The following is a 26,775-nucleotide window of genomic DNA, read 5'->3' as shown; positions in this document are numbered from 1 at the left end:
CATCGGTAATACATATCTCCTGTTTTGGCAGAACTTGTGGCTGCTCACCGCCGATCCATGAAGCATGAGAAACTACTTCCTTCTTCAGCTCTCCCTTCCAGTCAATGAACGTCAATCATTCATTCAGTCAGGATTTGTTAAATGCCTACTATGTGCCAAGTACTTTGCTAAGCCTTGGGGATACAAAAAGCAGCAAAAGACAATCCCTGCCCTCCAGGAATTTACAATCTAATGGAAGAGACACCATGCAAACAACTCTGTACAAACAAGCTTTGTACAGGATAGACAGGAAACAATTAACAGAGAGAAGGCACTAGAATTGAGAGTTAGACCACGGCTTCCTCTAGAAGGCAGGATGCTAGCTGGGACTTAAAGGAAGCCAGGGAAGCAATGAGGCAGAGATGAGAAGGCAGAGTATTCCGGGCAAGGAGGGGGTGGGACAAAGGTGGGGAACTTGCATTCTCCAAACTCCTGGAGCAGATCAGTTTCTCCTCTGTCTCTTAAGGTTCTTTTTCTTCACTTCCTTTTTGAGTCTTTCCATTCTTTCACAGACCATGTGAGAATTGTTCTTCCCACTCTTTGATCTCTAGGGGAGACACCAGCTTGCTTTTCATAGAGATATTATTAGTTGGCATGGGGAAGAAACACAAAATCTTTGCAGATTCCTGGAACATTCTTGTCATCCTTCATACCTTCTGAAATTGGAATCTTTGGTTCTCTGTGATATGATGGAAAGAGAAATTAATTTAGGATCTGGAGGACCAGGGGTCAGATCTTAGGTCTGCTACTTAATATCTGTGTATCTCCAGACAAATCAATTCACCTCATCTGTAAAGTGAGGGAATTGGAATAGATGACATCTTTGGTCTATTCCAATTTTAGGTCTATGATCCTATAATGTATAATCAGAATTGGGTTTAATGGGAAAAGTGTTGGATTTAAAGTAGGGAAACTTGGTTCCAATTCTGCTTCTGTCACTTACAATTTGGCAAGTCAACCTTTCTAAACCTCAGTTATCTCATCTGTAAAATGAAGGGATTGGGCTGGATGACCTCTAAGGTCCCTTCCAGCTCCAGTCATTTCCTGACTATTTGCTACACCACTGCTCTGAAAGGAATGGGATCAGGCTGTGGGGAGGGAATGGGGAGAAAAGGGAGGAAATGTTTCTAAGTGTAGTTTTTAAAAAGCAGGTCTTGGGGCAGCTAGGTGGCACAGTGGATAGAGCACCGGCCCTGAAGACAGGAGGACCTGAGTTCAAATCCGGCCTCAGACCAAACACTTGACACTTACTAGCTGTGTGACCCTGGGCAAGTCACTTAACCCCAATTGCCTAAAAACAAAAACCAAAACAAAACAAAAAAAAAAGTAGGTCTTTCTAACTGTCCTTCTGGCATTACCAGCCAAAATGCAGCTTGATCTGCTAACTGCATATTTCTGTCTAAGCTCTGATGTAAAAGGGAGAAGTTGCATATCATCTGCAAGGAAGTCTTCTGTAGAAATTCAATTTCCATCTACTTCATGACTCTTCCTTTCTCTTCTATCCTCTCACCAACTGATTAGATATCTGATGTTATCTATCATTATCTCCTCATTGCTTAGCTACAGTATTCCTGTCTAACAGGGACTTCTTTTGGATAGCTCAGTATAGTAGAAGGACCTCTGGACCTGGGTTCAAAACCCAACTCCACCACTTATTCGTTGTGTAACCTAGGGAAAGTCACTTAACATCTCTGGTGCTTACTTTCCTCATCTGTAAAATGGGCATAATAATATTTGTATACTTGTAGGACAACTCCTATAGAACTGTTGTAAGGTTCATTTGAATAAAATATGCAAAACTCTTTGTAACTATAAAGGGCTATAGAAATATGGTATTATTTTTCATGTACACCACAGTGTAGTGCTGATCTTCTTTGGGCTCTTGCCCGATAATTTTAAGTATTCCAAAGAGGTGCTTCTGTTATGTTTACTTGCCTGCATCAGAACCTGGAAATAAATAATGCCACTTGGTTAGGTATAAATAGATATTAAACCCAAAGGTCTCAAGTTCAAGTCTAAATTTAGAACCCATTTAGTAAGGATAGAATTTAAATGAACAAAATATGCCTCCACTCATGTCAGGGGGAAACTGTAGAAATGCATGGTAAGCATGCACTCTAAAAATAGGCTGTGCAAGAGAAGCAGTCCTGGAAACTCTGCATTCATACACTCACTGATAATGGCCATGCAGGAAACACGTGTGAATTCTAGTGGTGGCTAGCAGTCCCAGGGCTGGGTACACTGTAGGAGTTATTCCTGCCTGGCTTTTTTTTTAGGTGTGGGGTAGGGATGTGGGACAATGGCAGTGGTAAAGCTGATTCAATATTGAAAATAAAGCTACTGGCAGTGACAGATACCTTATATTTGCTTTAGAACTATAAACACATCATAGATATGAACACTGTGTCATCGTCAAGCTTCATTTGACTTCCTAGAAGTTCTAGGTATAATTCATGATTTATTTTTTCCTTCTCAGCTTGAGGAAAAGCTAAATGACATCTGATCTGCAGGACTGCAAAGATATATATTAATTGCAAAGAGTTTTGCATCTTTGTAAATATAGATATATGCATGTATATGTATATCAAAGCATGCATTTCTATTGAGTTAGCCTTAGGGAGTGTGGCATAATGGGAAGATTATTAGCCTTAAAGTTTAAAACAACAAAAACCTTCATTCAAGTCCTCCTGGTTCTGCCACTTATTAGTTGTGTGACATTGGGTAAGTTTGCTTCTCTGGGTCTCAGTTTCCTTCTCTGTCAAATGAAGATGGTAATATTTAAACTAACTCAAAAGGTTTGTAAACCTTAACACATTTAATTCTGAATACTCAAGGGTTTTGGGGTTTTTTTGGTTTTGTTTTGAGGGTTTTTCTTTTTTGGTCCAAATGTGATTTCATCCATGCGGTAGAATTCCATGGACAATGACCAGCATCTTACATGTAAATAGCAAAGTTGTGTGGGGCTCTGAGAGGTTAAAGCCAGTAAGTCATGTTGCCTCTCTGAGGTATTTTAACATAAATGTGAGTTATTATTTTATTATTTTAAACTCATCATAGGTATGTGTGAGTGTCAGTGTGGTATTGGGGAGAGCTAACCTTAGACATGAGGTGGTATGAGTTCAAATCCCACCTTTGACACATGCGGGACTTTGGACAGATCTCTTTCCCTCTCAATATCCCAGGTAACTTTCTAAGACTGTAAATTGAAGAGTAGGTTCTGATCTGCATCAGTGCAAGGCAGTTTCCATACCAGTAGCTGCCTGGACCAATGAAATCATAGATCTGGTTCACCCTAGCCCCTACAATGTGTGTGCACATATTAATTAAAAACCAGAAAAGAATCAAGGGAGAATTTTGCTTTATGCTCTCTCTTTGGGGATGTAATGATTTGATTGTGTTTTGCTTGTGTTCTGTGTTCAACTTATGGTAGAATATACATAAGAAACTGTGGAAAAATTCTTGCTATGTGTGTACAATCTCCTGAGCAAAGTAGGCTGGGGAGGTTGGGGTGGGGGGAGGGTGTAGTATGTGAAAATGTGACATTCTTAAGAAACTCAAAACAGATTTTTTTTTAAAGAAAAAAAAAAACTCTCCTATGAGGAACAGCCCCTCTCTTCTCCTATCCCCCCATTGCCTCACCCAACTTTGCATTCTCACACTCCTGATCCTTGTCGCCTCCTCTGCCTTCCTCCGCCCCTGCACCCCCCATAGATTGGCTCCCATCAGTATATATGAAACCTCCTCCCTGGAGTTCAGTCACTGGAGAGCTCCCAGAACCACTCATTCTGACAGTTCACAAAGAAACTGAGCATTCACAGGGAAACACTCTGTGGGTCAGTACCTTGTGGGATTTCTGTGCAGTTTTCTTTAAAGAAGCACAGACATGCTTGGCCCTCAGCTGCTGCTTTTGGGTTGCTTGGTGTGGGGGGCTCTAGGCAGGACAGCCAATCTCAGAAAGGGTAATGACAGGAACGGCAGATGCCTCTACACTTTCACTGTGCACAGCCCCAATGAGTCCAGCTGTCCGGGATCTGGCGAAGCCAATTCAGCCATCCAGGAGCTCCAGAGAGATAGCAGTGCCCAGCAATCAGAGTTAGAAGCTGCAAAAATCCGACTCAGTGTCCTGGAGACCCTGGTGAAGCAACTGAGAGGGGATGAAAGTCCTGGTCTCATGCCTCCAGCTGTACAGGAGATGCAAAGAGAACTGGACAACCTGAGGAGGGAGAAAACCAGCCTGGAGGCTGACTATAACAACTTCCTCCAGGAAAAAGCTTCCCTGGAGAAGGAGAAAAGGCAACTAGAGAATGAGAACAGAAACCTGGCAAGGAGGCTGGCAAACAGCCAACGGGAGCTGGAAATGCTAAGACTGGGCCAGTGTCCTCAAGTCAAAGAAACAGCAGCTGACATTTCCCAGGGTTCCAAGGAAGGTAAGACCACAAGATGGACAAGCTTGGGTATGATATGAAATAATGTGGATTTATTTCATGAAGTTCTCAGATGGCACGGTAGATAGTGTTAGACTTGGGAGTCAGGAAGACTTGAATTCAAATCCTGACTCAGACCCTTAGCTAAGTAAATCACTTAACCTCTCCCAGATCAGAAAGAGCCCGAGGTTTGAAGCCATCAGATCAAAGATTTAGAACTGGAAAGCATTTAAGAGTCATTTGGTCCAATTGCCTTTATTTTTTAGATGAAGAAACTAGGGCCCTAAAAGGTTATATAAACGCATCCAAGGTCACACAGGTAGTAAGGAGTTGAGCCATGATTTGAACTCAGGATCCCAGTTTAGGAGGGCAAAGTGATAGAGTAGAAAAAACACTAGGCTTAGGGCCAATGCTAAGTAACTTATTCAAGGTCATGCAGGTAAGTAAGGGGCAGTCCTGGAATTTCAATTCAATTCCAGTTGTCTTTCCATTCTATCCCCTGCACCCCATAACCAGATGGCCTGGGTTCAAACCCTGGTTCTGGTCCTTATTGCCTAGCACTTTAGTTTCCTAATGTGTAAAATAAAGACAGTTGGACTAAATTACCTTGGAGCTACCTTCTGTTTTAAAATCTATGAACCTAATGATGCCCCCAAGGGTATTTTTCACTCTTACCCTCTCCTAAAGAAAAGAAGCAGCACAGCATATTGGATAGGGAACAGACCTGGGAGCCAGAAAGACTGGGGGCCAGTGCTGACAGTGACACATGCTGGCTTTGTGTCCCTGGGCAAATCACTTAACCTCTCAGTGGTTTAGAAAGCTCTAAGCCACGGAGAAAGTGGTGACCTGCAGATTGACAGAGGATATTTCTTCACCTGGGAGTTCCTTGCATCAATGAAATCTCCAGTCTACCTCCTATCTCTTCTCCTAAACAGATGTTTTCTGGTACCTGAGGGCAAATGACCATCGGCACACAGCACTTGAAAATGATTTTGGAAAATACGCTTTAGTTGATCAATTTTACTTTACTCACTATTAATGAGGAGTTGACTTTTTTCCCTCTAGTTTCTCTGCTCAGGTTTAAAATTTTTGTTTATTTTTATTTTTTCTGCTTTGCTAAGATACATGGAATGCTAGTGCTGGAAAAGACTTTAGATGAGCCGTCAGAGATATTCAGAGCTGGAAGGGCCCTTAGAGATCTGGTCCAATTTTCTTATTTTACGAATGAGGACAGCATAGTTCAGAGAAAGCAATTCTAAATCACAGAACAAGGAACTGATAAAACTTGGACTTGAACCCAGGTCTGGTGACTTTCATTGCAGCACACACTCACCTTTGTGTGTGTGTGTGTGTGTGTGTGTTTGCCCGTGCCCACGCAATAGACAAGCACTCAGTGCTTTGTGCACAGTAGGTCCTTCATAAATATTTACTGAATGTCCTGTTCAATGCTCCTGCCACCATTTTATCTTTGATGTGAAGTCAACTGTGCCATTTTAAAGTTATACTCCTAAACCATGTCAGAATGCTTTCTACATGAAAGACAGTACGTTACAATTCACATGGGTCCTCAGTATAGCTTTAATTCTATCTGAAGTCTGAACTAAAGAAAATTACACAGTCAATTAGATCCATGTCTGACAGCCAAGCCTAATTTATATGCATTTATGTGGATGTGTCTGAAGCTATTGGACTGGGAGTCAGAAGATCTCATTTTAAATACTGATTGCCGTGTATGACTTGTGTGACCTTGAGCAAGTCAATTAAATTCTCTGGGCCTTGGTTTCCTTAACTTTTTAAGGGGTCTGACTAGCTGATCTATAAGATAGCTTACGTCTCTAAATGTATAATCTGATGATAATAATGAATTCAATCTAATAGAATATGAACCCCTCAAAGGTAGGAATTGTTTAGTTATTTCTGTTGTCTCCATGACATCTCTCACATTCATCCCTTTCTTTCTATGGATCAACACCCTAGTTCAAGTCTAGTTTCCATCTCTTGCTGGGATTATGGCAATAGTGACTTACTTGGTTTCCCTGACTTAAGTCCTCTCCAATTCCTCCTTCACACAGCTGTCAAAGTGATTTTCTGACCATGTTCCTCTCCTACTCAATGAATTCTATTGACTTCCTGTTGCCTCTAGAGTCAAGTACCAATTCCTGTGTTTGGCGTTTAAATCCTTTCCCAGCTCACCTCTGTTTGATAGTTCAGCCCTTAGGACTCCCATACATTCTACAATCCAGCCACAGTGGCCTTATCACTGTGGCATAAATAGGACACTGTGCCTCTGTCTTAGCCATCCTCCATGACTAGAATGCACTCCTTCCCTCTTCATTTCCCCTTCTCTTCATCTCTTGTTTCCTTCAAAACTGACCTCAAGCACAGCCTTCTACATGAAATCATTCCTTATCTCTCCAATTGCGAGTGCCCCCCAATCATCTTTATTTTTAATATATTTTACATATGCAAACATATGCATATACATATATGTGTAAGTATATATGTCTATATTTTATATGCCATATATTCTATACATGCACATACACATGTGTATATATATATAAACATGTTCATATACATGCATGCATACATTTATATATGTGTGTGCATGGGTGCAGATGTATGTATATATGTGTGTATATGTGTTGTGTTTATATGTACATATAAATATGTATGTTTTCTCCCCCAACTGAATACAAGATACCTGAGGGTGGGGACGGTTTCATTTCCGTCCGTGCCTAGCGAGGTGCTGGCCCACAGAAATCATTGATTAAATGCTTATTGACCGAATTAGACTGGATTCAATTTTTCATTGTCTTGTGGTCTTTGGAGAATTTCCTGGGCATAGTTTAAAATTTTGCATTGCATTTTTTCCTGTTTCCTACTTCACTTTAGAAATACAGGTAAGATTTCATAGAGCAGTTACATTTCTCCCCTTTGGTAGGATTTTGCTATGAGTAGCACATGAAATTAGAAGCCCTTAGAGCTAGAAGGCAATTAATTGAAAGAGCATCTAGTCCAACCTCTTCATTTAAAAAAAAGAAGAAACTGAGTCCCAGAAAAGCTATTCCAACTACTCCCTATTGCCTCTTAGGCTTCAGGATCTGGGGTTTAAATAATAATAGTTAGCAAATATTTGTATAATTCATTAAGATTTACAAATATCACCTCATTTTATCCTTATAACAACCCTGGGAAGTGAATGTTACCTCCATTTTACAGCTGAAGAAACTAAGACTGAGAGAGATTAAGTGACTTGTCTAGGGTCACGTAGCTAGCAAGTATCTGGGGCAGTATTTGAACTCAGATCAGATAGAGCATTCAGTGCTCTCTCCATTATATCTCTCAGCTGTCACTTCAATAGGCTTGCTATCTGATCTTTATAAAATGAAACAGCAAATAAACAGCAAATAAAAAGAAGCATCCTGAACAAAATATAGCAATATATCATACTTTTCCACCTTCGAACAATAGTATTTTGGGTTAGTGGTTTGAAAATCTAGGGGGACCTTGTCAGGTAGTAAAAGGAAGGCTAACTGAACTTGATTCAGAAGACACGCATTCAAATACAGGCTCTGATACACACTGGGAGATCTTGACTAAGTAAGTCTTTACTTCTCTGAGTTTTAATTTCCTCACCTGTAAAATGGGAATAATTACACATGTATTACCTACTTCACATTGTAAGCCTTAAAGCATTATTTAAATGTGAATTGGTTTTATCATGCTTTTTAGGTCAGAGTGAGGATAACTTATGTGAGAAAGACTGAGGAGAATTTAAAGATAATTGCTGCTTGTTGACAGAACAAAAGAACTGTCAGGATTGTGTCACTCTTGTCTCACTACCTAGAATACAAACAGTACACAGTCCAGTACTTTCATTACAGAGGGAGGCTGTTATAGATAAGAACTACATGCTCCTATGAAGTTATCCTAAAATAAAATGGTCTTCATTGGGATAGGGAGAGACAAGTCACTGCAGGTGAATCTTCATGATGACTTGTTACAGATGTTATAAATGAAATTCATGCTTGGATCAATGATTGGACTAAATTGTCATTGCTCAGCCATTTTAGTCACGTCCAACTCTTTGTGACCCCATTTGGAATTTTCTTGGCAGAGACACTGGCATTTCCTTTTTTTTGGCATTTCCTTCTCCAACTCATTTTACAGATGAGGAAGCTGAGGCAAACAGGGTGAAGTGACTTGCCCAGTGTCACACACCTAGTAAGTGTCCGAGGCTGGATTTGAACTCAGGTCCTTCTGAATCCAGGGTTGGAACTCTATCCACTGCACTACCTAGCTATGCCTGGACTAAATTATTTCTGAGGTTTCTTCTAATTCTGAGGTTCTGTGATTGCATAGGGTAAGATCAAGAAAGCACTGCACTTCTAGGCCAGTGGTCTCCAAAGTAGGGTCAAGAAATCCCTAAAGGGTCATAGCATGGCTTGATCTCAAAAACTGTAATGTGATTAACCAATCAAAGGGTGGAAACATGGGTCACATCCTTCCCTCCTCACAGCAGGGAATCATGAAACTTGTCTCCAACCAATCACACCTACCCTTCACCCAGGACAACTCAACACCCTCTTACTTCATCTCTCCCACTTCTGCTCAAGCTCCCAGCCTTCTCCTGAGCTGGGAGTTGGCTTCCCAGGTTAGTTATAACCTAATTCCAAATCAGATATTTGCAACAGCAACTATGGAAATGCAATTGAAAAAAGTCACCCCCAAACTCATGTATTCCCCTCTGCACCAAATGCTGATAGGTATGCATGATCAAAAAAGTTAGGGAACCACTGTTATAGAACATGGAAATTATTTTGTAATATATATTCCCTCTAATAAAATTTGTTGTAATGGAATTTCACCAGTTTCCTTTTAAGCAGTGATCATCTGGATTTACACAACAGATAAGTTTGGAGGTGGTTGTTTATTTTGAAAAAATTGTTTTAAATGGAGAGCTTTCCAGGGCATTTAAGATTATGTATATATATCTATATAGATATATAGATATATCTTTAACAAAAATCAGTTTATAGCTATTCACAACATAGCACTTCACACACCTCTTATAAAGATCATGTAGACATCTACCTATTCTCTGGCTTGGGTTACTGGATATGTTACTTCAACCTGCTCTTATACTGGCAATCTAGGGTCTCAAAAGTAGGACTACTTCCTTAGGGTTACATTCAAAGTCTAGCAGAGTCCAAGGATAATGCTGTTGCTAGAGAATACTTCCCATACTCATCACTTAGGCTCCTGAGTCCCCATAAATGTATTTCCATTTACACAAACCACTGCCTCACAATAATGACACATTTAGATCTTAAACATAAGCTTGTGCTTAACAAAAGGCAAAATAAATGTTACAGGTACTCATATTTTAAAATAAAATCAAGAACAATAGATGCATAACACTTCACCTGTAAATCTAGGACATACTCTGTCACCAGCACACACATTTATGGAAATATGCCAAGGGGGCACGTGAATAAAAACAAAAACATTTGCTTGGGGTAACTTACAACTCTAGAACACTAAACTTGGTGACTTTTTTTTTTTTTGGTGAGGCAACTAGGGTTGAGTGACTTGCCCAGGGTCATCGACTTGGTGACTTTTCTTATCTTAAGAACTGTCTGTGAAAGTCCTGTAATTGATGTAACTTCTGTGCTGCCCAGATGCATCCACTGCTAAGCTGAGTTGATCCATGCTGTACTTGACTTGGTTCACCGAGAGCAACATTTTAGCCAAACTAGTTAATCTTCTGGGTGACTTTTCTGATTTTCTACTTCCAAGCTATTCCTCAGCTTACCTGAACTTACTCTTCATATCCTTTATTTCTAACTTCAAGCTTAGCCGATAGTTTGGAAATTGGTCTTTCTCCCTTTCTCTTATTTTTCTGAGTATAGACTCTTGGTCCTCTCTACAAAAACACTAACAGCCTATTTTTAGCAACCAAATTCTTATCTTCTGTCTATAATCAGGATAAATTATATTAGTCCCATCCTCACAAAACAATTCTGATGACTTTTTCTCTCCAGTATGCCACAGCTTGTCATGATCAAAATCAACAACTGTCTCAGCACTCTGAATCATAGCAATTGCTTTCTCTTAGAATAGGAGTGGGGAACCTGTGGCCTCAAGGTCACATGTGGCCTTCTAGGTCCTGGGGTACAGCCTTTTGACTGAGTCAAAGTTTTACGGAACAAATTCTTTTATTAAGGGAAGTTTGGATTCAGTCAAAGGGCCATACTTGAGGACCTAGAGGGCCATCCCTCTCTTAAAAGTTTGGGCAGACTTACTTCAGCAACAGATTTTTCCATGAGAAAGGGTAGTACCTTCAAGGGGCAAGGAATACACACACACACACACACACACACACACACACATTCCCTTCATTTCTGCCACAGCTTATCAGTAAAGTCTCATATTTTTGTTTTTGTTTTTACCTGCTTTCAAAGGCTTGGGAGACAATAATTACTAGCCAGGCTATATGTGGCTGACCTTGTAGACAGACAGGTCTTTTGGGCAATTTGGCTTTTGTCCATGTTCTTCCATAAGTCTTCCATAAAGGATACAACTAACAAAAATTATTACAAAGTTTATTTTCCAAAATATATTTGAAGGTGATAAATTAATAACAATTCCAATTTATTAGCCAAACTACCTTTAGAGTACATCTAATTTGGAGTATAAGTGTGGGAAAAGGAAAGAAAATAAGTTATGTGACATCTGTAGGCTTTGTATGTACTTGTTTGATGTTCTATAAGTGATACTTTGGGGCACTGCAGCAGTAAAAGTAGTCTAAATTGGCTTGTGTGCCACCTTCTTTAAACCTACAAAAAGGCAGTGTGTTACTATATTAATTATCCAGGGAAGGAGTATGATATTTGAATTTTCCACCAAGTGATACTATGCTTATTACCACCCAAGTGGTCTCTTAAGATTTTCTGGTGTCAGAACTGGCCACACCAATGACCCATATGGTTCTGTGAGTCTGGGCAAGTTAAAATCCATGATAGTCAAGTTCTAAATTTAGGGCAGAGGAATAATATGAAATGTTGCTCAGAATTGTTTTTAAAATAGGAAATTGCTGGTTCCTAGATTGGCCTTTCTTCCTGTTGAACTATTTCCCTCATCACACCTACGGGTCACATAATTCATTAGTCGTAAGGGAAGAGAGAGACAGAGACAAAGACAGACAGAGAGAATCTAGCATTTGGCTGTAACTTGGTGCTCCCACAAGTTTTGGAAGTCATGCCAGAGAACTAAGCTCCTGCCAGACTGCTTAGAACTGGGTTTTTCTGCCTGGCATACCCACTGAGAAATTGGCAAATTCTTAAACAGGTTATCTAACCTACCACTAGAATTCTCCTTGCCAGTATAGAATTGACCTGTGTGTCTTTCTGGAAGTCCTTTTACATGGTTCTTATTTACTCCAAAAAAAAAAAAAAAAGGAAAGAAAGATGTTGTTTAGATCCTGAGTGCTCTGAAACACTGGCTGAGCTCTAGCTTTTTGCCTCTGAGTAGAATGCCCTACCTTGGTTCTTTATTATCCAGAGTACTTCACCAGAACTCTGCTCCTAGGGGAACTTTTATTGGGCCAAACAACTCTGAGCTAGACAGACCTTAAATTCTGTGATGATCTATTTATTAACTTGTAGAAGGTTAGAGCCTGAAAGGACCTTAGGGATTGTCTATGGCTGCAGTATAGTTTAGACATCTCGTCCCCTGTGTGTGTGTGGTGAGGGTCTGTGCTTATGTAATCTAGTCCAACCCCCTCATTCTTCAGGTGAAGAAACTAAGGTTCAGAAAATGGAAGGGATTTGGTCATGATCACCTCACTTCCTCTTTTATTTAGGAGATTGTGATAGAGCCATACTAGGGAGGAGTGGGCTTTGCCCCAGGGCACCAAAATATAGTGAGCATAAAAATGATCAAGTGAACTTGCTATCTAGTTAACATGAATAAGAAATTAAAGTAGGAAGTCACCAGGTATTATGCATTGTTAATAGTGTTGATCTGCAAGTTGACTGACTGAATCTTAGTTACTTGTATTATTTTTCACATCATGAATTACAAAGTTGATTTAAGAGTACTTTTAAGGCCATCTGCCCCAGGAACCAGAAGTGCTGAGTAGAGATATTGATAAAACTTGGCTAGTATGAGCACTGCCTCCTTTCTATCAACCACTCACTATCTTTGGACTGGAGTCCTGGACCCTGGATGAAAAGGATTTCTTTCAGTGTTTTGATACTTTTGTGTACTACAAACTGGATTAAATAGCCTCCTGCTCCAGGAATATCCCTCCACCATTCTGACTCTCTTCTCCCAATGGTGAGCTCCTCCCAGGACCTCTATTCTTAGGAGGGATGCCATGAAGGTCAATTTCCTCCCTGCCTCCCCACCTCCCCCTGGCTCTGCTTCTGATTTTTCAAACTTCCACAGCATGCCCTGCATGGGTATTTCCCCCCACTTTCCAGCTCGTGTATTGTCTTCTCTCTATAAGATGTTGGCTGTTTGAGGGAGGGCAAGAATTGTCTTTCTTTTTGCTTATATTTGCATTCCCAAGACTTAGCAAAAGGCCATATGTATTATATATATGTCATGCACACATACACACACACATATAATATCTTAATAAATGTTTGCTGACTTGTCTTGCTTTAAATTCAATTATTAAACATGTATTAGGTGCAAGAACCTGTTCTCCAGATACAAGCACCAAAATGAAAACAGTCCCTGTCCTCAAGGACTTTATATTCTCAAAAATCTTAGTATCCTGTCCAGACTGCCTGTTGCAAGGTTTGAGTTGCGGTGAAGCTCACATGAGTCCTAAGGATTGGGCCTGAACTCTCAGCAGAGATGTAGAGATATGAAATATTTCCAAGGCATGCAGTTATAGATGGGGTGCTCTCCCCTTGGACATGTTTTCCATATTATGTTATTTTGTCTGTACCAAGCTGGTCCTAATTCTCACAGGCCCCATGTCACTTAAGTTCTTTCTATCTCAAAAAACGCTGAATTTGAAGTTCCTGGCTCTTCTACCTGCTTAGCCATATGACCTTGGGCAAGGCATTTTATGCCTCTAGACCTCAGTTTCCACATCTGTAAAATAAAGGGTTGGATGAGAAGATCTCAAAAGTCTCTTACATCTCTGACATTGTGAGTCCTGTTACTATCTGGGGTGCAAGGTGATCCATTCGGCACCTGGAGCCCTCTGATTCTGTGCAGTGCCATAGAAAGACTCTTTGAAAACAGTTACTATTACAACTTCTAGTAGAGGTAGAAAAAACTCCCTCTGAAAGCATAGGATCAATTGAGAAAATGTATGTGAATGTACCTGGAAAAGTTGAAAGAGACATCCAAATATCTGCTAGCCTCCTCTTTTCCTCAAGGAAACTATTTTTCAAATCTAATCAGCAGTTCATGGCATCATAAATGAAAAGCTTAGATCAATCAATCAGCATTTATTAAAATGCTCATTATATGGCAGACCCCAGACTAAGCCCTCAGAATACAAATATGAAAAAGACAGTCCCTGCCCTCAGGGAGCCTAATGGGTGAAAACAACACACAAAAGAAAGCTGAAAAGCTGAGGTGGGGTGGGGAAAAGATACCCATTCAGTTCCAAAATGAGTGCAGTTGGTTGGGAAATGAGATGTCTGAGGAGAGGTCAGTCCTGTTCCCCTCCTTAAATAGAGGAATTTATGGCTCTACCCTCCAGGGACCTTAGAGGTCAATGAGTCCAAACATCTCATTTTAAGTGTCTGAGGCGCTCCTGGCCATAAGTTCAGAACTCTGTCTCCACAGAATACAAAACATCACACAATGGCCCGGATTTTAACTTCCCCACTAGATGATTTTATTTATTTATTATTATTATATTAGTTATATTATATTACATTTATTAATTATTTGTTGGATTATAGCTTTAGAACCAGAAGGGGCCTTGGAGATCATCTAACCCACACCCCTCATTTTACAGATGGGGAAACTAAGGCCCAGAGGATTATAGTGACTTGCTTAAGGCTATACACAGATAGTAGATAGCAGAATTGGGATTTTAACCTAAATCCTCCAGTGCTCAATCCAGAACTCATCCCACTGTGCCATGGTTCTCCCCTGCCCCATTACCCTTGGTGCTGGCACAACTTCTGGGCATGGACTCTATTTAATCCTTTTCTTCTCAAAATACGTATTCATTACCAACCTTAGCTGTATTCACAGGTTGAATCACTTTATTCTAAATGGAGAGGAAAGAGGTCCAGGTTGATGCTGGCTTGACAGTCTACTGCCTGTAGAGCATATGTGCCCATGCTGAGGGACTGTAGACTTTCTCTGAGAGATGCAGCAGTAGATTTTCCTTCTAACTCTCCACCGTTACACAGCCTGGCACTTTGCACAGTATCCAGAGCATTTTTGAAGTTAGTAGAGAAAGCACGGTTTGATTTTCAAGGGGTACAATCCAAGGCATCGGAAGAAAGGAATGAGTGAAAGGAAAAGAGCCATGTGGTGCCCGCCGGCACAAGAACAGAGGTATTGTATATTGAGAACCTGCCCTGACACTGAGGCTGGTTTGAAGACAGAGCCAGGGCTAGGGAAAGAAAGGTAGGTGGTCAATCTGGGTCACATCATAAAAGGGGACCAGGTACAAGTGAAGGCACTTCTAAATTTGGCATTATCTAAATGCCCATATTTTTAAAAAATTAATTTATTTTGAATTATCAACAATCACTTCCATAAGCTTTTGAGTTTAAAATTTTTCTTCCCCGCCCTTCCCACCTTCCTCCCCAAGATGGTGTGCAATCTGATATAGGCTCTACATATACATTCCTATTAAACATATTTTCACATTAGTGATGTAAGTAAGAATTAGAACCAATAGGAGGAACCACAAGAAAGAGGAAACAAACAAAACAGAAGAAAAAAAAGAGCAAATAGTATGCTTTGATCTGCATTCAAACTCCATAGTTCTTTCTCTGGATGCGGATAGCATTTTCCATCATGAGACTTTTGGTGATGTTATAGGTCCTTGTATTGCTGAGAAGGGTTAAGTCTATCAATGTTAGTCATTGTACAATGTGGCTGTTACTGCGTACAATGTTCTCCTGGTTCTGCTCACTTCACTTAGCATCAGACCACACAAGTCTTTCCAGGTTTTTCTGAAGTCAGCCTGTTCATCATTTCTTAGAGCACAGTAGTATTCCATTACATTCATATACCACAACTTGTTCAGCCATTCCCCAATTGATGGGCATCCTCTTAATTTCCAATTCTTTGCCGCCACAAAAAGAGCTGCTATAAATATTTTTGTACATGTGGGTCCTTTTCCCATTTTTATGATCTCTTTGGGATATAGCCCTAGACTTCTATTGGGTCGAAGGGTATGCACATTTTTATAGCCCTTTGGGCATAGTTCCAAATTGCTCTCCAAAATGGTTGGATCATTTCACAACTCCACCAACAATGCATTAGTGTTCCAATTTTCCCACATCTTCTCCAACATTTATCATTTTCCTGTTTTGTCATGTTGGCCAATCTGATAGATGTGATGTGGTACCTCAGAGTTGTTTTGATTTGCATTTCTCTAATCGATAGTGATTTAGAGCTAAATGCTCATATTTTTAAGGTGAGAAAATCCCACTCTTTCCAGGGCATAGATATTTCATTTCTGAAGAGCTGAAAGCAGACAGACAGTGAATGGACAAAGAGAAATCATGGATTCAGAGCTCCAAGGAATCTTAGAGGGCATCTGGACAAATCACATTTTACAGATGGAGAAATTGAGTCCCAAAGAAGCTAAATTACTCATCCAAGGGCACATCAGTACTAACTGAATCTTGATGGAAAAGTACTTGGAAGTAGTGATTGAAAATGATCATGATACTTTTTTGTATTAAAACTAACTTAAATCTAAGTTGTTAGCAATCAGTTTTGATTAAATTAATATTTGATGCTAAGTCATTAGGAAAACATTGAATTAATTAGTAAAGTAGCCTATTTTAGAGCAAAGATTCAAACCCTCCTGATGATAGGCATGGAGGGGCCAACCATGTTCAAACTTTGCCGAGTGCAAACCAATGTCTGGTCCTGTATGGCTAAACTATAATCATTTCTTTGCTTTCTCTTCTTTATCTTTATGCATAAACACAGCATTTGGCATGCTGGTCAGGCAGTGCTGACTTGGGATTGCAAGTGGGTGCACAGAGAAATATGGTGGGTGATGGGCTAATGGACTGAGGGTCTTTGATACCTCCAGGAAACTAAACATGATGGCAGCAACAGTACCATGCATCTTCATGGAGTTTTTTGTTTCATAACTTACCTAAGCATCTCAACAAGGTATACTGAATCATTTACTGATTTTTTTCCCTATATCTGAAGAAAACAGCGGTGTAAGTGGACCACCAGATACATACAGAGAAGTATTGTTCTGTGAGCCCTAGAAGATACTCATTCTGATGGCCCTAGTTCAAATCCACCTCTTAGTCAGCCCGTAAATGGCACCTAGATGGCAGAATGGATAGAATGCCAGACCCAGAATCAGACCCAGTCATCTTCCTGACTTCAAATCTGGCCTCAGACACTTATTAACTGTGTGACCCTGCCTCAGTTTCCTCATCTATAAAAATGATCTGGAGAAGGAAATGGCAAATCACTTCAGTATCTTTGCCAAGAAAATCTCAAATGGAGTCAGAAAGAGTCACACGTGACTGAAAAATTACTAACCAACAACAACAAGAAGTAGTACTTCCCCAGATTCCCTGGGGATGTGAGATAAAGATGGGGAATGCTCCACAGCCATTTTGGCATGGGGCATCCAACTTTTCCAACCTCATTATCTATTACTCCCCTTTCTGTGATCTATATTCCAGCCAAATTGGCCTTCTAGCTGTTCCTCACAGATGACACCCCATTCCCATCTAATCTACCTTTGCACTGGCAGTCCCCCAGGCCTGGGATGTACTTTCACCTCATTTCTGCCTCTAAGAATCTCATTTCCTTCAAAACACCTTCAAAACAGGAGACATCTTTCACAGGAAATATTTTTCTGGGTTCTCCCAGCCGCTAGTGCCCTCCCCTCTAAAGCCACATTTTGTACATAGATATCATCTCCCCTGGGAGAATTTAAATTCCTTGAGGACAAGAACTGTTCCATTCTGTCACATTCTCAGACCCTAATCCATAGTAGGCACTTAATAAAATGCCTGTTGATTGACTGAGGCTTCTGGCCATAAGACATCCTAGCATCCCATGCCTAATCAACACACACTGTACTGCAATATATACCAGGACATTGGATACCAACGAAATGTTCTGCAACTTGTTACAGCATCAGACTAAGTCAAGGCCACCAGCTGCATCAACACTGAGTCAGTGGGTGGGGGGTGTGTGGGAGAAGACTAGGAATAGGGCCAGAGACAGTAAATTAGGCAAGGTGCCTCCACTTGTCTCTCCATATGGTGTGTGCCAAGGTTGCCAGGCCCTGCCTCAAATGCCACATCTTAATTTTGTAAGCCAATGTAGGTAAGAGTGAAAAAATGGTCTTCTTGGATGGTACTAAAAGTCAACATTCACAGCATCCAGGATGACTTGGCAATTTAGGGAGATTGAGCAAGGGGAAAAATAGGCAGAAGATGCCTCTCTGAGTGAGATGACTTAGATTTTGCTCCTGCAGCAATCAGTCCGTTACTTTGTGATAACTTCTTTATCCTCACTACATTGCTGCTGATACGTGTGACTGTGGATAGGGTCATGCAAGTCCTTGTTGCCATAACTAATCAAGAGAAAATAGAGCTGAATGGGAAACTTGGCAAGAGAAATAGCTTACCTAGAGTTATCCATCCTTGCTCTTAGATCCAAGTATCACTAAGAGTAGATTCCGGAACAAAAACAAGGATCTGGAATAATCTGTAGCAAAATTGATTTTGGACAAAAATATGAAATAGTTCAACATTGTCCTTGGCTACTGTGGCTTTCCCTTTTTACCCCAATCTCCATCCCCCTGCCCCAGTCTGGGGCACAGCTTTGTTGCTGTTCAATCGTTTTTCTTTCATGTCTGACTCTTCATGACTCTATTTGGATTTTCTTGGCAAAGATACTGGAGTGGTTTGCCATTTTTTTCTCCAGCTCATTTTATAGAACAGGAAACTGAGACAAACACAGTTAAGTAATTTGCCCAGGGTCACCCAGGTAGTAAGTGTCTGATGCCTTAAGACTCTAGGAATTGCACTCAATCCACTGTGCCACCTAGCTGCCCCTGGGGGCACAGCTGCCTCCCCCAATTCCCTCAGACACTCAGCCTCATATTCTCTCCACTTAACAGACCAGTTCTCTGGGGGAAAATCTAATAAATCTAGTCACACTACTGTGGAGTGTGGTACAGTGAACAGAGTACCAGGCTTGGAGTCAGGAAGTCCTGAAGTCAAATCCAAGCTCAGACACTTACTAACCCCGGGAATGTCACTTAACTATTGTTTGCCTAGCACCTACCTCCTAGGGTAGTTGTGAGGATCAAATGAAATAATAATTGTAAAGTGCTTAGCACAGTGCCTGGCACACAGTAGGTGCTATATAAATGTTCTATCATTGTTGAGGTGTCACTGCTCCCAGGGACGCCTGCATTTCAATATCTGAACAAAGCCTTTAGCTAATAATAGCAATGATGGTGATGGTGATGGTGATGATGATAACAATAGCTTACATTTATATAGCTCCTTGGGCTTTTAATATCTTGTCTCATTTGATTTGATCTTCATAATGTCCAGGTGGGGTGGATATTTTTATTATTATTATCTCCATTTTGTTGATGACAAAACATGACTTCCCAGGGTCATGCAGCTATTAAGTGTCTGGGGCATTACTGGAACCTGGGTTTTCCTGATTCCAAGTCCAATGCTATACCATGGACCCACTTCTCTGAAATCAAAATTAACCTACTGATAAAGCAGCTCTGTTAATCAAATATCCCTCCTACATGACTTCCCTCAGCACCTATGGCCTTCTTCCCCAAATTACTCTGTATTGAATTTTAATTTTTAAATTGTATTTAATTTTTCTCTCTTTCGCAAATACTTATTTTGTATTTACAAAAATGTGTACATACTGTCTTCCTCTATAGAATATAAGCTTATTGAAGGCAAGGGCTATTTCACTTTAGCACAGGGAAAGTGCTTAACAAATGCTTGTGAAAATAAAACAATTCAAATTGAATGCTGTGAAATTATAAAGATTAAGCTTGGCCTAAGGAAAAGATAGGAAAAGGTATCTTCTTTGTAGAGGTGGGGAACTATGGACATGGAGCACTGCAGATAAATGCTTTTTTGATGTATTGGTTGGTTTTTCTGAACTAATTTTTAAAAATCTTTAAAAAAATTCTTTGTTACAAAAAATGGTTCTCTGGGAGAGAAGGGGAGAGTTGCATTATGAACCATGGGTAATGTAGAAAGAAAATATACAAATAAATTTATTTTTAAAAAGAAATGTTGGTTGAATTGTATGGAAAGCCTATTTAAACAATTTAATTTATATTTTAGTTGTATATCATTATCGATATCTCTCCTCACAGCTTCATTTATCTCATTCTTTCATTACAGTTTCTAAATGGGGTGTACAGAATTTAGACTACCAAGAACTGAAGTCTGAATTAAGTGAGGTTCCTGCTTCTCATATCTTCAAAGAGAATTCAACCAATCATTCTGGTACTAAAGATGTGGACAATGGTATTACCTTTATATTTCTTCTTATTTTTCTTTTCCTAATTTGTCCCTATCCCTCTTTGACTTGTCCTCAATATCAGCCTGCCCTGAAGAACAAATGAGAATTTCCTTTGTGAACTGTGAGTTGACTTTCCCTTTTCTGTGGTTTTCCAAGGAAGGAGAAAGAAAGATAGGCATGAACAGGGGCCTGCTGTTTTTGTGAATGTTATAGGAACTTGCCCTACTTATTTTGTGGAATCTTTCCATATGTGTTTGACTCACAGACTCTCAATGTTGGAAGGCACCCTAGAGGCCATAGAATCTAGCCTGTACTTGAAGAGCAATTCCCTTTATGACATCCCCAAAGAGTCATCAAGCCTCTCATTTAAGTATTCCAGGGATGGCAGCCTGAGGCAGCCTATGACGCTTTTGGACAGCTCTGTTTATTTGAAGAATTTTTCTGACATCAAGTTTTGGGTTTTTTCAACATCTGTATGTTGCTCCCTATCCTACCCATGGGCCAAGGGAAGCAAATCTAATGCCTCTTCCAAATGATGGCCCTTGAAACACTTGAAGACAACCATCATATTCCTGAGTGTTCTCCAGGACAAATATCCCTAATCCCTCCAATCAGTCCTCATTTAGCATGGTTTCCACTTTTCTTCCCATCCTGGTTACCTTTATCTGGACTCATTCCCATTTACCAGTAATCCTTCCTAAAATGTGGTACCCAAAACTCAATACAGTACTGTAGATATGGTTTACATAGGGCAGAGTATAACAAAATTATCATCACAGGGTCTGATCACTAAGTCTCTTTTTGCAACCTAAGATCCCTTTATATTTGGGAGTTATATCACTACTGATTCATATTGAGTGTGTGGTCTGCTAAAACCACCTACATTTTTTTTCATATGAAGCATTGTCTAATTTTGCCTTCTCCATCCTCTACTTCCACAGCTGATTTTTGAAACACAAATATAAGACTTTACATTTCTCTATTATATTTCATTTTATTATACAGGATGTCCCAGAAGTCTTAGTATAGTTTTAAGCCACTGAAACCTAAAACTACACTAAAACTTTGAGGCACCTTACATTTGACCCATCCTATCAGCCAATGGAGATATTTTTCAATGCTTGCCTTTGTCCTACAATGTGTTTGCTATCCCTCCCAGTTGTATGTCACCCACAGATTTGATAAGCACACCTTCTATGCTTTTGTTTTTGCCACAGGTAAACACATTGAACAGCACAGAACCACCAAGAGACTCCTAGGGAATTACTCTGGAGACCTCCTCCCTGTTATCATCTGTCTATTAATTCCTTGACTCCAGTCACTTAACTGGTTTAAGATCTAACTAATGACAGTATCCTCTTGCTCATACCTCTCCATCTTTTCCAAAAGGACAATATAGGACAGATTGTCAAATCTTTGCTGAAATTTGGGTATTCTCTATCTACATCATTCCTCCTCATCACTTTAGTCTAGTAATCCAGTCATAAAAAGTAAATGAGTCAAAGCCATGCCTAGTTATCACCACTTCCCTTTCTAACTGCTTACAAATTATCTTTAATAATACATTCTAGAATTTTGTATTATACTTAAATTCATCCATCCATTATGTGCAGAGTAGTGCATTGGGCCATAATGAGAAATCAAAGATTATTGAGACATGATGGTGGATCTTAAGGTGTTTATAATTTAGTTCCAATACTTCTTTTAATATATTTCTTCCATTTGTGATAGAAAAACTCCCACACACATATCTTCACCAAAAAATTTATGCGCAAAACATTATGCTCAGCTGAAATAATTGAGGAGGCTTAGCCTTGAGGAGATTGAGAAGGGACAGGATAATGACCTTACAGTAGCTGAAGAGCCGCCATCATTGTGAAAGTAGGATCAGACTTGTTTTGCTTGGCTATAGAGGGCAGGATCTGGGGCAATGGTTAGTTTCAAGGAGGCAAACAGAGGCTTGAGGTAAAAAACAAAAAACAAACAAACAAAACAAAACTACCAAATGAACTCTGTGTATGATACAGCTATTCAAAAGTGAAATGGTTGCCTTGGGACGTGGTTCCCCCTCGCTGGGGGTCTTCAAGCAAAGATCACCTATCACATATGACATAGAAAGAATTCTTGTTCAAGTATAGGTCAGACTGCATGGTTTCTGAACTTCCTTCTGACTCTGAGATTTTGTGATTCTATGAGGCTGAGATTATACATTTCAGAAATGTTGACTATTACTAGTAATATCAAAACTATTTTTAAAGTGCCTGGCACATAGTAGGCATTTAATAAATGCTTACTCCCTTTCCAGTGATGATCATATGAGAAAAGTTTTGAGAAATAGTCAAATTATGAAATAATGAGATATGAGAAGACTAGAGAAAATAGACCCCATCTTCAATAACAAAATTAAAAATGCTTAAGCCCATTCAACACAGTGACTAGGATTTGTTTAAATCTAAATTTTTTTTGTCTAGACCTTTCCTCAAGCTGATGATTTATATATCATTCTATGTCTATCAAGATATTTTCCCCATTTATTCAACAAACATTTATTAAGTGCCTATTGTATACAGAATACTGTTCCAGTGACTAGGGCAGAAGCAAAGTTTAGACAAGAGATGGACCCAGTCCTTACAGAGCTTACAGTTTAGTCTTTGGGAAGAGCCAAGACACAAATGTAACTAGCTCTAAAACATACTATTACTTGACAATTGTATTAGAGACCTGACGAATGTGTGAGAATATGGCTTGTGAAATCAGTAAAAATCACATATTATCAAAGTAGCAAAAGAAGAAGGTAATTCTCTCCCTTATCTGTAAGCTGGGTCACTTTAAAATGAGCTCTCCTCACAACAACTCCGTGAGAGTTTTATGTCTATTTTATGGATGGAGAAACTAAAATTCAAGATGTAACATTATTTGGCCTAGGATCACACAGCCAGTAGGTGGTTTGAATCCAGAGCTTCAGATTCAAGTCAGGCTTTCTTTCCACTACATTGGCAGCTGGGTGGCCCAGTAGAGAGGCCATTTGGCCTGGAGTCAGAAAGTTCTGAGTTCAAATTTGGCCTTAGACACTTAGTAGATGTGTGATGGGTAAGCCACCTAATCTCTTCCTTCCTTAGATCCCTCAACTGTAAAATGGGGATAATAACAGCACAGATCTTATAAGGTTGTTCTGAAGATCAAATGAGTTAATATTTGTAAAAGCTCTATAGCAAACTGCCTAGCACATAGTAGGTACTTAATAAATGCTTAGCCCCTTCCCTATACTATGTTGCTTCTATTAGAGCCAGGCAAGGTGTAGTGATGTGCTTAGAGCTCAGATAGGATAGTTGAGTTGTTTTGTTTTCAAGCCTTGGGTCAAAGGGTTGCCTTTTAGGAGTTCTTTTTGGGTTAGTGCTATTGATTTTTTAGGATGAACATCAGTAGGACTCATCACTTCACCTAAGCCCATGAAAATTGAACCAACAGTGCTGTGGAGGTGACATTTCCTATCTTTACAATTAGCATTTACATTCAGAAAGATCTTTGGTAAATAGGTTTATTTTTCTATTTATTCAACAGGATGTGGAGAACTCGTCTGGGTAGGCGAACCTATCACTTTGAGAAAGGCAGAGACAATTGCTGGCAAGTATGGTGTGTGGATGAGAGACCCCGAGCCTATGTACCCCTACACTCGGGAGACCACTTGGAGAGTTGACACAGTTGGCACAGATATTCGTCAGGTCTTTCAGTACGACCAGATCAGCCAGTTCATGCGGGGCTATCCTTCCAAAGTTCATGTGCTGCCCATCCCAATGGAGAGCACAGGTGCTGTGGTTTACCGTGGAGCCCTCTATTATCAGAAACATACATCTAGAATTGTGATTAAGTATGACCTGAAGACTGAAAGTGTGAAGGCTCAGAAGGAGATTCCCAATGCTGGCTATCATGGACAGTTCCCTTATTCTTGGGGTGGCTATACAGACATTGACTTGGCAGTGGATGAAACAGGACTATGGGTCATCTACAGCACAGAAGAAGCCAAGGGAGCTATTGTCCTTTCCAAAATGAATCCAGACACACTAGAACTCAAACAAACCTGGGAGACCAACATTCGAAAGCAATCGGTGGCCAACTCATTCATAATCTGTGGCACTCTGTACACTGTCAGCAGCTATTCAATGGCCGATGCCACCATTAACCTGGCTTATGATACCAGTGCCAGGAGCAGCAAGGCCTTGACCATCCCATTCAAGAACCGGTATAAATACAGCAGCATGGTTGATTACAATCCTGCTGAAAAGAAGATCTTCTCATGGGATAACTTCAATATGGTGGAATATGACATAAGGCTCTCTCAGATGTGAAACACATCAGAGCTATCCTAGGAATTAGAGGAAGACACAATCCTCAGTACTAACTAGGAACTCAAGGACGGGAGGAGGCGGAGGGAAAAGCAAGCTGTCCTATGCTCATCCTGGTTTTTTGTGCTTTCTGTTTTCATAAACTCAGAAGAATTCACCTTTTCATAACACTTGGCTCTGAAGTAATAACATTTTGCCCACTAGGGGGACTGAAGGGAGAGAAGGAAGGAAGGGTAAGAAGATGGGTACAGTCACAAGTGTTGATTGAATACATGATAGGTTCTGCTCAAAACTAGCCATGCTTTTATGAAGAATACCAAATGGCTGAAGAATCACACCTTTGGAGGGCTTCCTGAGGAAAGCAATAGGGGAAGAAGCTGATTGTTTGACGAGTGGTTTAGCCAAGACCAGCCATTCCATTGCTTTGGGTGGTGGCTTTGTGAGTCCATCAGCATGGATTCTCCCTCCATGGATGGGATTGCACCACTCCTCCATACCTGCTCATCCTCCTTGATTCTCATTCATGTTTTCCTATAAATTTATCACCAAAGACTGCCCGACTTGCTGGGGTGGGGGGAGCAAGGGGAATCTTCCACTGTTATTTTAATTTCGTGGGGCTTGTAGAACTGCAATATATAACACAAAGCCAGCAACTCAGAGTGAAGAGAAGCATCCTAGTGCCTATGCCGGGCTTTGATTCAGAGACAATGTATTCACAAGGGTAGCTCCTACTGTCTCTGATTGTGCCCACTGGTGCCTTTTCAAATAAACATGTTGCAAAATGTTCACGTTTGTATTCGGTGTGATTATATTACTGTGCTTTTGATAGATACTTGTGTTCACCGAGGGCATTCATGTTTCCTCCAGATTCCTTAGAATGCTTCCATTTGAGATCAGGGGAATGGTATTAGCTTCCAAAAACTAATATGGAAGAACAGGGCTTGAAGTAAAAAATCATAGGACCACAGATAGAGAGCTGAAAGGGACCAAAGGACATTTAGTTCAACCACCTCAGAAGAAGCTGGCATGGTTTACACCTCCAGCCTCTTGCAAAATAAGGAATCAGGCAACATTTATATATAATCTTAGAATCATTGATCTAGAACCAGAAGGGGCTTTAGAAGTCATGTTCAACCTCTTCATTTTACAGATGAGGGCACTGAGAAACAGAGAGGTTAAAAAACTTATGTAAGGTCACTCAGTCACTTAGGCAACTACATAGTAGGATGCATAGAGCAATGGGCATGAAGTCATGAAGGCCTGAGGTCAAAGTCAGGCCTCAGACTGGTTCAGGGACCCTTGGCAAGTCGCTTAATTTCTGTCTGTCTCAGTTTCCTCAACTGTAAAATGGGGATAATAATGGCACCTACCTTGCAAAGAATGTGATAATATTTTTAAAGTGCTTAGTGCAACACCTGGTACACAATAGGTGTTTAAATAAATGCTTGTTTCCCTTCCCTTTCCTTCAGGTACTACATGGCAGATTCAGGATCTCAACCCAGTCTTTCTGACTTACCACATTACCTTACATATCCCTTTAGTACCCCCCCTTCCTTTCCTTCTCTCCCTTTTCCCTCCCTTCCTATCTCTCTTTCTCTCTCTCCCCTCTCCTTCTCCCCCTTCTTCCCCCCTCCATTGCCCTGATTCTGCCTTACACCCTCATTTTGTCCCCAGTTAATCCCCAATAAAGTATCAGCTGACATGAGGATGCAGCTAGAAGAGAAGCTGACTCTGGAGTCTGAGGATAGCGATAGGGGCTACACCTGAGAAACTCACTCTACAAATGCAGGTTGATACCTTCTCAGCAACTTGGAGTCTTAAGAGAGTTGCCGAGATCAGAGGTACCAAACGGCCTGCAATCTCCAGTGCAGCTAGATTACAACGTAATTGGGAAATATTGAACAAAAAATACAAATACAATAGAACATAGATATTGCTAATATGTGGTTTTCTAAGCCAATATATGGCCGGCAAGGACCCAAGGTCAAACAACTAATATGTGTCAGAGGCAGGTTTTGAACCCAAGTCCTCTTCAAGGAAAGTCCTCTAGCCGCTGTGCCACAATCCCTCTCAGTCAGGTAATCTGGGTTAAAATCCGACCTGTGCCATGGCTTGTACAACCTTGGGCAAATCATTTCATCTCTCTACCCTCAGTTTCCTCATCCATAAAATGGGGTTTGTATGTCTAGATGAACTCTGAATGCTCTTCCAGTTCTAGATCTATAATAATAGCTATCATTTTA

At 40.3% G+C, this 26,775-nt stretch overlaps 1 protein-coding gene across 1 annotated transcript; it reads left to right on the top strand.

Annotated features, from left to right (window-relative positions):
- Positions 1 to 3,812: 3,812 nt before the first annotated feature.
- MYOC (myocilin) lies at positions 3,813 to 25,296 on the top strand. The gene is made up of 3 exons (XM_027868584.1): positions 3,813 to 4,466; positions 20,069 to 20,194; positions 23,751 to 25,296. Exons 1-3 carry the CDS (start codon positions 3,923 to 3,925, stop codon positions 24,533 to 24,535), a joined length of 1,455 nt encoding a protein of 484 aa, XP_027724385.1. The 5' UTR covers positions 3,813 to 3,922; the 3' UTR covers positions 24,536 to 25,296.
- Positions 25,297 to 26,775: the final 1,479 nt, after the last annotated feature.

This window comes from Vombatus ursinus, unplaced genomic scaffold (assembly GCF_900497805.2).
Source record: "Vombatus ursinus unplaced genomic scaffold, bare-nosed wombat genome assembly UNPS02014789.1, whole genome shotgun sequence".
Classification (NCBI taxonomy): Eukaryota; Metazoa; Chordata; class Mammalia; order Diprotodontia; family Vombatidae; genus Vombatus; species Vombatus ursinus.
Note: the sequence above shows the minus strand (reverse complement) of the source record. Positions and strands in the feature narration are given on the sequence as shown.

What these genes read in the sequence shown, in the direction of transcription:
- MYOC (XM_027868584.1), top strand. Translation starts at nt 3,923, where the DNA reads ATGCTTGGCCCTCAGCTGCTGCTTTTGGGTTGCTTGGTGTGGGGGGCT. An exon ending in TTCCCAGGGTTCCAAGGAAG is followed by an intron (nt 4,467 to 20,068) that starts GTAAGACCACAA and finishes CTTTCATTACAG; the next exon opens with TTTCTAAATGGGGTGTACAG. An exon ending in TACTAAAGATGTGGACAATG is followed by an intron (nt 20,195 to 23,750) that starts GTATTACCTTTA and finishes TTTATTCAACAG; the next exon opens with GATGTGGAGAACTCGTCTGG.